General features: G+C 34.6%; 1 protein-coding gene across 1 annotated transcript; it reads right to left on the bottom strand.

The window, feature by feature from the left end:
* Positions 1 to 4,177: 4,177 nt before the first annotated feature.
* LOC149963072 (uncharacterized) lies at positions 4,178 to 7,793 on the bottom strand. The gene is made up of 6 exons (XM_090170452.1): positions 7,706 to 7,793; positions 6,394 to 6,611; positions 5,414 to 5,551; positions 4,698 to 4,778; positions 4,456 to 4,557; positions 4,178 to 4,283 (listed from the first exon to the last, which is right to left on the bottom strand). Exons 1-6 carry the CDS (start codon positions 7,755 to 7,757, stop codon positions 4,218 to 4,220), a joined length of 657 nt encoding a protein of 218 aa, XP_090026578.1. The 5' UTR covers positions 7,758 to 7,793; the 3' UTR covers positions 4,178 to 4,217.
* Between the last annotated feature and the right edge of the window lie 5,250 nt (positions 7,794 to 13,043).

Here is a 13,043-nt window from a genome sequence, read left to right as displayed (position 1 = left end):
TCAGACTAGCTCGACAAAAATATGGCGTCGTCTTCCAGTTATAAAATATTCCGACTCCGGATTATAAACGCGGAAAGAAAACGGTGGAGAATGATCACGTGATACTCGACGTACTCGTCCAAACTTCGAGAGCGCCTTGATTAACCTCTCTTTTATCTATGGTGAAGGAATAACTACAATTAAATTAAATATTTTTTAATATCCGCATGATTTCCGTGCCACTCTTTTAAAAATAAAGGCTAACAAAATTGGTCTTTTAATTTATTTCAAACTATTTTGATACCAAAAAGGTCTAATAATTTGTTTTAGACCCATTTTACTCTTTCATGTTTAATACAATACATTTTGGGGTATGGAAAGGGAAGTACATGGAGCCCTAAGATTAAACCTATTCCGGTCCTTGTGGTTAAGGTATAAAAAAGTTTTGATTTTTACTTTTAGTCCTTTTGAATACTATTTAATTCCCTTAAACAATGATAGCAATGACAACGTTTCAGTTTCGTTGATTTTCGGTTTTTTGGTTTATATAACGTTTTAAGGTTATTTCTTAACTTAATATCAACGTTGATATTAGGTGAATACTTTCAATTCTTTTCAACGTTATATTTCATAAGAGTTATAGACGTTAAATGAACGTTTCAATTTACAAATATTTTATCAGTTATATAAGCAACGTTTAATTATTATCTATTTATTAACGGTTTTTCAACGGTTTATCAACAAAATTTTGCTACCTGGGTCGAATACTACGTTATTCCCTTTTTGAATATTTTGTTTAAACACAAAATGCGAAGAAATTCTAATCACCTGAAATATTTAACAACAGTTAAGTCTTTAAAAGTTTGATTACAGATTTTAAATATAGGGAATACTGAGAGCAATTGGAAAATTTGTTTTCTAATTAGAGTCAAACTTCTATGGATTTATGGAAATTCTTTCAAAATTATTTTTGCTGTGTGTATCAAACTGTCCTCTATGGTGCTTAAAATAATTTTGTTAATTTTTTACTTTTTAGTTAATTTGGTTTAATTTATTGAGAAATGTGTGCGTAGTTCGAGTAGAACTTAAAGACAAATCTTTGTAGGGAACCAATTGCTATTGCATTTGATAGAGCCTCGAAGTTTTTAGCGTTTAAAATATTTCCGAAAATTTGATGTACCTATGAGATGGCGTTGGGTATGTCTTTTCAATTGAAAATGAGATTTTGGGTGTGTTGATAGAGGGAAGAGAACGCTGCTGGACGACTCTTGTAATCACCTCTGACAAGAGCGGACTGACCACTTCCCTCCATATTTCATTTTCAGGAAAAAGACCTTTTTCAACACATCCTTCCAATACAACGTAAGCCTACCTAAGTAATATCTTATGCCGCGGCGTAAATATTATTCTTACGATCGATTTTATTTGAAAAGGTTTACATTTTTTAATTTAATTTAAGTGAAAGCTACTCTAAACACGGCTTTTGATTTAATATTTACACCTAAAACTATATTTTCATAGTCCAAACCCACCTATCGCGCTCAAGAAATAAATAAGGTTTTTGGTTGATTGGTTAATTTGATATGAAAACGCCACTCATAGGGTTTTATAGCTAATTAACTATTGAATTTAAAATTGTCAAAACTATTTTGAGTGCAAGAGAAAAAGGTATTAAAATTGATAAAATTAGCAGAATCAACTTTGAATTGAATCGAAAAAACATCCTTCATGTGCTAAATTTGATTCAGTTATAATGTTTGAAATTCAACTCTATTACGATTTGATCAAAATCTAGTAGAATGTGTCTTGATTCTAGTTGGATCCAAATTAGGAAATTGGATGAAGTTATTTTCATCAGGAACATAGTTAGGCCCCTTAACTAACAGGGCCCCAGTTAACAGGGTCAAAATCGTTCGATTCACTTCGAACCAAAGGAAAAATACGGTCCTTCCTTGAAATAGAGTTTACCGCTTTTTTAATTCTCATAGAACACTTAAAGTTAATAAATCTTTCGTAAGTATTTTAGACATCTACTATCCCAGTTGAAGACTCTACAGGGGAGGGAGGGGGACGAGCCAATTCTCACGACATCTCACTAACAAGTAAGGGGGGAGGGGGTTCGAAAAATCGCCACACGTAATTAATGGGCGCTCCCTAGGCTCTACATTGACGGACCGGTAGAAGGGGTCGAATTTGGGAGCTCTTCAACGGACTCAACACAAGTCATTTGGAAATTAAAACTCCAAATTGTTAGCTCTCCCAAAAGTTATTAGGAAGAATCATCAGAAGGAAGTAAAAATACGAAGTTTTCTGAAGATGGTTTTGTTATGGTACCGTACTTTTATTACGTACAAATCAAAAAGACCCCGGGCGAAGCCGGGTATTAAAGCTAGTATATTTATAAAAATAGCACCAAGTTGGCGGAGTCCCATTTAAGCAAATAATAATAATAGTGTAACAAATAAATATTGGGCGTGAGTTTAAAAATATTTGGTTTCGATCCGTTGACAATAGAGACTGGATTGGCATTATGTAGAGGGGTCTTAATTTATCCATATGAGTTAGGGTTGAGTTATAATAATGTATAGTTAGGGTTGGGTTAGATTAGTATTATGTTTAATTTGGGTTTAGGTTAGGTTGGGTGAATATTTGAATTGGACAATACTCGGTACGATATGGCTAGGTACTGTCCTCTAGGTCACGTTGTAGACGGCCCAGCTTGATTAGCAAGAATGGGGTTGGGGTGGCGCCGCGCGCCCCCAGCACGAGAGCGCCAATACTTAGCGTACGATACCGTTTTGACAAGGTTACATAAAATAAGCTAAATTAATAGGATTCGGCCGAATGGTAATTCGGTCGTATGGGAATTCGCTTGTATGAGTTTTCCCATACGACCGAATTCCCATTCGTCCTAATCTATAAATAGCCATTACGTATTGTAAAATTGCACTTAGTTGGCGGGGTGGCATTCAATCAAATAAATTAATGAAAGTTCATCGTAAATTTACATTAAATGAAGCCCAGTTCACACTATACAATTATTTAGGCCACATAATTGTATCCGACTAATTGTAAGCAAAAAAATTGTATAGTGTGAACAGAAAAATTGTATCAACTGTTCCCACTTTTTGTGCTCACACTATACAATTTTCTTGCTTACAATTAGTTGGATACAATTAAGTGGCCCAATTAATTGTTTAGTGTGAAGATTCGGCAGAATGGGTATTTGGTCGTATGAGAATTCGATTGTATGAGTTTTCCCATACGATCGAATTCCCATTCTAAGCGATTGCATATTTGAAAATTGCACTAAGTTGGAGGGGTTTCATTCAATCCAATAAATTAATTGAAGTTCCAAGTAAATTTACAAAACCATCAGCTAAAATAATAATATATATATATATATATATATATATATATATTATTATTATTATTATTATTTTATTATATTTAAATTTTTCTCAGATCCCGAAAGTATGTTAGGTAGACTTTAAATAATTGAAATACATTGAAGGAAGTGGAAAATGCATTGGAAAAAACTGTGCAAGCATTTATTTAAAACCCGTCCAAATTGAAGCATTCGGTCGTATGGGAGACAAGTGATTATTATATTAACAGGAAGTATGAACTACATAAAAACATCGTCCACTATCACGCTTTCTGACATATTTTTAATGTAACTATAGCGCCAATCAAACCGGGCTTCTGTTAAACATTTTAAAATCATTGGTCCATCATATTTTTTTTTAATTCATACTCCCTTTAAGAAACTCTTTCAAAGGAGACCCTATTTATGGGTCACATACAGGTTGAGTTAGATTTGGACCCCTTTGGTGGTAGCAAGGTTCCTAGAAAAATCTCTTATATGAGGCGCGATTTTTAAAACGGTTTTGAATTGTTAAGGAAACATTGACAATTTTTTTAAATTGAAATTAAAATTAAATTTTTGTGATCAAAATTGAAATATTCGTTATGGGAGAGAAGTAAGAAAACATACCTCTAGCATTGTAAGTATGAATGTATATATAAAAAAATAGTTTTTAATTTATTTTACGGAAATTGACCTTTTCTCAAATTTATCAAAAGCCAAAGTCATTGTTTTTGGGTCTAATAAAAAATAAAGATAAACAAGGACTTTGGACTGGTAATTCCGTTTAGAAATTTGTGAATTATTGCGGTTAAATGAAAACTCGAAATATTCATGAAAATAAATTTATTTCTTTAGATGTGTTAAGCATTTAAACGTAAGAAACGCAAGATCCATCTTCACAGTATCCTGGAGTTGGAATTTGACGTCCAAAGATCTAGAAAATGCATCTATATGTAAATAAACGTTCAACATGTGTGTCCTAAAATCTACTTAACTTAACCAATTTAAAAATGTGGTTTGACTACTCAATTGTTCTCTACACCCCTCCCCTTGGAGCCACGGTGATTTTCATAATCAATTTTTTCAAAATGCTGGAGGTCGTTTACCTTTTTATGGGCGACGCAAGTAGCACCATTGTTTCCTCCGATTTCTTTGACTTTCTTTCCATCGGGTCCGATGCAAGCCTTCTTGCAACGGCTTTCAGTGTTCTGTTTGAATACGTGGTAAAATTATTTATAAAATTATAAAATCTTTTAGGCCTTAACTACATCAATTCAAATTTCCAATTTAATGAAATTAATGCAAAATCAGTAAATCATATTATCCTTAATTTTTTCACAAAACTTACCTTAATTTCACTAACGTCGGCGTTGTCCTTGGTACAGTCATCAACTTCTTGGGCGCTAAGACAGGATCCCTTCAAACATTCCTAAAAACTCAAAAAATATGTTAGAAATATAACAGACTCTACTATACAAAGGTGCCTAATTTAAAGTACTTGTGTAGCTAGTTTTCCTATATCAATTGACCTGTAAAAAAGGATCAGTCAAGTAAAAACCGCTTTTAAAAGTTTTGATTTTCCACCAAGTGTCAGAAGCCGCTACCAGACCCAGTTCTCCGGTCAGCAATCAATATGACTATTCAAATTGGTATTAGATTACGGCAGAATTAATTAAATTTAACTTGAATAGTGATATTAATTGTCCTAATCGACCCTATAACGCATAATATTCATTCTACCCTCCGCACTTGGTGGCCAAATTAAAGTCTTGAATTTTAAACAAAATAAACTCAATCTGGAAACGATGCTATCTATTTGGACAGGCTGAAAACCTTTCTACACCTAAAATAACGGATGTTTATGCGACTGAATATTTATCGAGAGCTGGCTGTTTTGGATTTTTTTTTTAATTATCGACTAAGATTATTTCCAACAACAAGAACCCAAATCGTCCACGCCGTTTATGATCGTTCTGCAGCCCAAAGTTCCCAAAATAGGAAGAAATTGCACTATATATTTAAAAACTAAAACTTTGAACGTTTGAAAATGTAATCAGAATTTACCATGTATGGTGCGCAGGAAGTGTGATCGTCCTTGCTGACAACTTCGCCGAGCTTCTTGACGATTTCGAGGGAGAAAATTCCCCGTGTGTAGGTCTTCTCGACAACGCCGCATTGGTAAACGCATGATTGGATTGGTCCCTTTAACAGAGGAACAAGAAAAATTTGGATATCGGTATATCTGGAGACTGGAATGACAAACACTAGTGTCGGGCACACAGTGCCACCTAGGAGCAACAAACACGACACCCCACACGAGGAGAACGCCGCCCGTCATGAGTCGTGCATTTTATTGTGTACATTTCTATTGGTTAGACGCTTTAGCGCCTGCTGCCGTCGGAATGGGGAAATTCATAAATTGTTTTCCCCCTTTCCGTAAAACGTTCAGCGTAAAGACTCGTCGATTGAAATTTGTACACAACACTGCGTTAGCGTGTTTAAAGGCTAGCTGCGTTCTCGTTGTGTTTGTTGCTCCAATGCTCCTAGGTGGCACAAGGTTTTTTCAAGTCTGTTTAACCCATTTACTCCACAAAGATTTTTATATCGGCTATAAAATATGTGAGGGCCACAAGGTAGGTTTATCTCTACATACATTATATATACTCTGAACGAACAATACGGAAACCAAACCAACGGGTAGGTATAGATTTTGGTGAGATAGGACTTTTTTATTGAAAGTTTGCGCCTGTACTTTCTAAGGGGTTTTTATACTGTGGGTGAATAATGGTAACCTTTTAGGTATCAACATTTTCAGCGCTCGCCTGAAAATTTAACTCAAAAATATTTTCTAAATTTATCTTACAAAGGTAAGGTAGATTGTAGAAGAGAATCGTTCAGTCTATGAACTTCTCAAATAATCTTAGGTCACTTAAGATTTCTACTGGCCACTGCTTATTTTAATCACATTAAAAAGTAATTTAAAACTGGTAGCATAATAGAGACAATAAATATAGCTATTGCGACTATTTTATGCCAAGACTCACCAAACTGAAATCGACGGCGGTAACATTGGCTTCATCGGCATATTTAGATTTGCAAGCAGCGGTGTATTTATCGTCAGCTTCGGCAGTGGTAACATCTGGGGTGGCTGTGGTGATATCTGCGGTCGCTGCGGTGGTTTCAGCGCTTTCGGTGGTGGTATCAGCGCTCTCGGTTGTAGAAGATGCCTCTTGGGTAGTTGGAGCTTCGGTGTCGTCTTGGCCTAAAATACCAAAAGAAACCTCAAGTTTTACTATTCAATTATTTTTCAGCTCTTTTGAACAATCTAACTCTTCTACTTTAATCAATTGTTTTGGGTGTTTATTCCTTATTTTAAGAAAAGCAGTTGATTACGAACTTGGAACGTCACAGACCGTTATAAATTTATAGTAAAGCGCTTCTCCACAGACGCCATAATATTAGGTGCTTGCTCGTAGCGTCGTAGGCATACGTCATAGCTAAGCCCCGCCTTGAAACGGCCGCCATGACATTAGATTCACGTCACAGATCAAGAGGTGAAACGCCACACGATCCGGCGAAATAATCACGTGACCACCATTGGCGTCTTAATATCATGGCCGACCTATACGCGTTACCATGGCAACGAACAAAAGCCACACCCTCGAGCCAGCTACCCAGTGTCACGATAATAACTAAATAAGCAGATAGTTTTCTTCTGCCCTTTTTTAAAATGAAACACAAGTGGTTGATAAATTTCGAACTAAAATCCATTAACTAGAGATGTTTTTAAACATAATATTTGACCAATAATAATTCTATAATTTATAGCTGTGCACAGGGTTGGAAATAAGGCACTAGTCACGGCATTTGACTACTAAAATAAATGCTCTGACAACTAAAATTAATCGAAATCTGGGGGCTCCCTAGTCAATTTGACTTGTGAAAAAATTACTTAAATATTCATAAATAAAGCGCGAATATGGCGTATTATGAATTCAGCATTCATCAATCTCATTTTTAAAAAGAAATCCCATAATGTAACTCAAGAGATAATAAACTCCTATTTTAATTCTGACGGGTACAGCAAAGTGTTTGCGGTCCTTATTGTTTTTATACCCCCATTTTTACTACCACTAGTCAGTGACTACTTAATTAAATTAAGATAGGAGGCTCACTAGTCAGGCTGACTATAAAAAATATCCTTATGAACAAACCTGACTGTGCAGCCCTAAAGACGTAAATAGTGTCTACCATTAATAATACGTCTATTTTTACAGAATTCAAAATATAGATTAGCCCTTTAAGTCTTAACTATATTTTAATACGAAAACCCAAAAGAGAGCTTTAGAATCTTACCGAAGGCCAGAGCCAGGAAACAGGCGAAAGCTAAAACGGAAAAGAAGCGCATGGTTACTCTTCACGATGATTCCAAGAAGAAATATGCTTCTCAACTGTCCCCTGGAATTCCTTTTATAGTCTTTTTCAACTTCCTTCGGCCAATAGTTCCAACCTATCCAATATTTCACTGAGATATTCTTCTGACGAAATGCCAATCTTCAACGATGGAAATTTATTATCTGTCCATCAAGTTGATTTCCAGGGTCGCCTACAGACACAGTTTTACGAAAACAGACTCATTACTTTACCACAGCTTTCTTCTACGTCTACTCATTATCATTCAAACCAAATATTTTACTCAGTATAATGGTACGTCAACGAATGCAAATTACTATAACATTTAATAAATTCTACCCATAAATAATATATTGAAATGTTGTCTGACGTTTATGCAGAGGTGGAAGTTCTGTAAATCTTATATTCGTCTCACACCTGCCGTGAAGTGACGTCTATTTTAGGATGGTAACGTCTGGATGGTAACGCATACATTTTTCTGTGAGTTTTTGTAAATCCTTTCATTAAGTAGAACCAGGAATACTAAGTACTTTATGTTCCAGTAATATTGCGAATTTTGCAGAGAAGGTCTATCGACCAAAGTACCACGTTTATTGTAATAAAATATAGTTTTTTCTTCAAAAATTGCAAATATGCTTATATTTTGAAAATATAATTCTTAAGACTTTGATGTACCCCATAACTAACAAAAAAACGTTTATTATATTTTAATAAATTCATATATTTCCAGTTAATTTTACTTTTAATTTAAAAACCATAATTTTACTGAAGCTTTCAAACAGTATTATTGTTCCTTTTGTTGAATAACTTTAGGCTATGTAAGTTTTATATTTTAGTTTTTCTTTTGATTTGAAAGAAGTAGATAGATTTATAACTTTTGTAACTGACGTCATAATTATAACGGCTGTGAAATGTACAGCCAGTGGTGTAGCAATATTAAAATGACCCAGGGAACATTTCATTTTCGAGTTTAATATTGTTTCCCATTTTGTAATTTTTAACGGTCTATTAACCATTTATTTAAAATTTAAAGTATAGCGTGATAACGTATTTTTACCCTTGAAGGTTTACTTGTAGCTTGTGTTCGGAGTTGAGTGTTGGTAGGTAAGGATATCGAATGATTTATAGCAGCGTTCATGGTGTTAATAAATTTCGGGAAAAGGGTAGAAAATTAATTAAAGAAATTTAATAATTTTAAGTTTCTTAATGTAGTATTGCGTTACATAATTTGAGAACAGCCCTTTAAATTGCAAACCTTTTTTAAGTTTCTTAAACTTACGGAAAATGTCTTACACTAAGAATTATACGAAAATCTCAACCAGCTGGGGGCCCGGACGAAATATATTTCAAAATATTGTGTCATGTATTTCGACAGAAGCAAAGTTTCCAAACCGGAAAGTTTAAGCCGTTCACGTGAACGTGACAAATTTCCCGTGAGCTGTCAGCGCTTTCTCAGTTTAATGAACGATCAAAATAATTTCGGTAATATATATGTAAATAGGTCGGTCACACACTTCCTTATAATAATTTGGGGCCTCAAATTTAAGCGTTGGCTGGTTTAAGCACGTTCGCCGGAGGCCTGCAATGGACGAAGGCCCTTTTTGACAAGTGCGTTCGCCTCAGGTTGAGCTCTTTTCAAGTTCAGAGATAATTCAGTGATTTAGGCCTGAGAAAAAATTCTTTAAACAAAAATCAATACTAAACGTTGCCACGGTTACGGCCTTTCGAGTTTCCGCTCTCCTTAACTTGCCTCATTCCATTCTCACTAAAATGCGTAATAGCCGATTGGTTTTTCCGCTATTACGAACCGAATTCAATGGACTTACGAGGAGTGTACCCGAGGTGTAAATCACCGATTTTGATGAAACTCGGGGGGTATGTAGACCTTGGGGTAACATGAATTTTCACCGAGGGAAAAGTTACGCTGGGCTTCCGTTTTGCTATAGCAACCGAAAATGTTTTGACAACATAAAATGAAAAAAACTAAATTTTGTGAAAATTTTGGAAGACCAAAAATAAAAATAAAAATTTAAATTTCAACTAAAATGCTAAATTTGAACAATTTTGGGTGAAATTCATCAAGTAGCCCCCTTGTGAAACCGAGAAAATCCCATGCTTTTTTAAATGTAGATTTTTTCATTTTATGTTGTCAAAAACATTTTCGGTTGCCATAACAAAACGGAAGCCCAGCGTAACTTTTCCCATGGTGAAAATTCATGTTACCTCAAGGTCTACTGTACCCCCGAGTTTCATCAAAATCGGTGATTTACACCTCAGGTACACTCCTCGTTAGTGCAAACACGTTACTGATTACTTGAAACTGGGTAAAGACACTCAATTTCTTCATCAACCCAAGAGAACCAACACTTTAAGAAGTCGCGTCCTGCTGCAAACCGGAGCTATGGTGAAAACTGCTTTGGAGCTTAAAGAGCTTTCTAGTAATCTGTAGATATTTATCAAAATAAACCTTCAGAGAAATTCTTTGTTCAAAATATATTTCATAGAATTTACCTTTACATAGCATGTTAAAATTTGAAGTACTCATGATATAACGGAATATTTAGGATGGACTAGCTGTGAACCTAGATCATTTATCTTATTGCAGTTTTTTAAACCTAGACATTTTTACACAAGACGCAGCTTATTTATAACGTTATAATCTATGTACTATCTAGGATGTTAACTTTTCTGTATTAAAGTTTCTGTATTCAAAATTGAAACTTTAATGTTGGAAGATTTTTTTTCGAAATTGTTTGTGTGAGAGGCCTCTACTAATTGATACATATGTGGCCTCATCAAATGATTCGTTAAAAGTATAACGTTACTTGAAGGCAGGTTTTGTGAAGCGTAAACTGATAAACGGATTTTCTTAAACCCTTAACTAAAAAAAGAGGCTCTAAAATTAGATTTTTCATCTTACTTTTTAAACGATTAACGTCAATCTGGCTTAACGCTAGCTTCTAATTTATCGGTCTTGACACAAATTACTTAAGATATTAAAACCGCCTTTAAGCGAAATATTTTAGGCCGGTAAAATGCAAAAATATGGTTTCGAAATTGTAAACAATTTTGTTCAAGCTACAAAATTTTATTTTATCAACACATTACTATTAGAATGGTTATCATTTCTTATTGATTCATTTAATCTTTACCAAATGTAATAATGTCCTTTTGAAATGTTGCGTAATTTAATAATACTTACGGTAGTGGACTAGAAGCGAAACAAGTTCAAAAAGTCCTATAAATTGTTTTTGATGGGCAGCTTTTTTAGAGAGAATGCCAACGTTTTAAGTGAAGGATTGTCTCTCCACACGCTGTAAATATTTATGAAATTCATTAAGGAAGCTTTTCAACGTTCCTTTTCTGTTCAATGATTCATGATCTGTTTTATTAGATCGCATTGGCATGACGCAAGTATGTATTTCCCTTCAATTTCTGTAAAACGACCAATACAGATCGATAGAGGATGTCTATGATTGTCTTCGGCCACGCCCAATTTTGTTCAATAAAGAAAGGAAACCTACGGCAGAGCAACAAAGAAAACATTCTGGCTATGGATTTCTAGTAGAGACAAATTTGCTCTGTATATTGACTGAGAGGTCAATGTAAGAAATCGACGACAGGCCATATGGCGAGAGAACACGCGTCTTCGCAGTGCTGGAGCTAGGATTTTCTCATTTTGGCAAACATTTTCATGAAGCTGTGGGGTCGTCATTCTTGAAGATCCATCGAAGGTTTAGTTATGCTTTCGGTCTTCGTGAAATAAGATATATGTTTTTCTTCATTGAGTGGGCGAAAAAATTCTATGAAGTTGGGAAAAGAAGTGTCACTAATATACTTATTCGCTAATTTTATCATCCTTCACAATGCAGTCCATAGGTGGTTCCTTATAACTTAACGTCACTAATTAGTACTGATTGGCCAAAACTTTGTGGGGGATGTATTTCTCAAAGCTTGGAAGTCTATATTAACTTATGGTAATTCACCAATTCATATTCGATTTATATTGTGATGCAAAATCTCTAAGCACATTTTGCATTTCTCTCCTGCAAAATAAGAAAACAACTTATATAAATGTGAATGTTGGGTTCGTGTTATGTCGGTTGTGGGTGTTAAGTGCGTTGTGTTTCGTAAGTATGTATGGGCGTTTTCTCTCTATCTTCTTCTTATTGACTTTTGAGACGGACCGAGTGCTGAGGGTTATGATAAACGTCTCAACGTCCAGATTGCAGGTTTTCCACCAAATGTTTACGGTACTCGTCTTAGTGGCAATTTGCGATCGCATCGGGTGGGAACCGAACCCGAGACCTCCTGTATGACAGGCGGACGCTCTACCAAAGAACCACCGACACTTTTCACGTTTCATCGAAAATTAGACCTCCAGCTTTATCGGGAGCGTTTATTACAAATTAACAGAGTATTAAATTTCAGTTTTTATAAAAATATAACGAAATTTCGTGTTACATTTAAATTATTGCATCGAAGATATTCTAATGTAGCGTCTTCTCTGTTGATTAAAAACGAATAAATACGAATGCTTTACCACAGAACCACTGACAAGTATAACACTAGTTAAATTTTTAAATTTTAAGGACACTTTTAAGGAAAACTAAAAAACTAATTAAAGACAATTTATTTTATTTTTAATAATAAATATTCTGCGGGTCGGGACTCGGGAATCGAAACGTGAGCCATTGCTTTTTGTGTTTTTTGTTTTATCATATTGTCGTATTTAATATAAATTAATTAAAAATATGAATTAATATAAACTCAAGTTTTCGTTAATGTATTTTAATAATTATCACGTACTTCACTAACAAGTTAGTTGAGCAAAAGTAACGCCTACTTACTTCGGCGCTACCATTCGACGAGAGCTCACTGATTTCCCTCTTCTTCCCCTCTTGCTTGGCCAATTGAAGGGCTGCCGTGACGTCACTAGTGTGACGTGACTCTTGATGACCAATGTTCCGGAAATAACGTTAAAACGCCCCCTACACCAAAATTAAGCGTACAGTGTCATCTAGTGTTATTTTAGGGAAGATAATTTGCAATGCCATCTATTTTTCATTTTTTATTCAAAACTTTTGTAATGCCATCTTCTTACAAACAAAAAAGTAATAGCCCTAAAACAATGCCATCTACTTTAAATTTCATTAACTTTAGAACAACATCTTTTATGATAATAACAATAATTAAAAATAACCTTCCATAGTAATCTGAATCTTGTTTGAAATTAAAAAAGAATAAAAATAATTATTTTTTACAATATTTTTATTACATA

Source organism: Leiobunum rupestre, chromosome 1 (genome assembly GCF_980474605.1).
Source record: "Leiobunum rupestre chromosome 1, qqLeiRupe1.1.hap1, whole genome shotgun sequence".
Classification (NCBI taxonomy): Eukaryota; Metazoa; Arthropoda; class Arachnida; order Opiliones; family Sclerosomatidae; genus Leiobunum; species Leiobunum rupestre.
The sequence above is the reverse complement of the archived record's forward strand: the minus strand, read 5'-3'. Positions and strand labels throughout refer to the sequence as shown.

Bases quoted from the DNA above. Each gene is read 5' to 3' on its own strand.
- LOC149963072 (XM_090170452.1), bottom strand. From the start codon at position 7,757: ATGCGCTTCTTTTCCGTTTTAGCTTTCGCCTGTTTCCTGGCTCTGGCC. The intron at 5,552-6,393 runs GTGAGTCTTGGC...CCTCTGTTAAAG, and splicing joins CCGCCGTCGATTTCAGTTTG to GGACCAATCCAATCATGCGT. The intron at 4,558-4,697 runs GTAAGTTTTGTG...GTATTCAAACAG, and splicing joins CCGACGTTAGTGAAATTAAG to AACACTGAAAGCCGTTGCAA.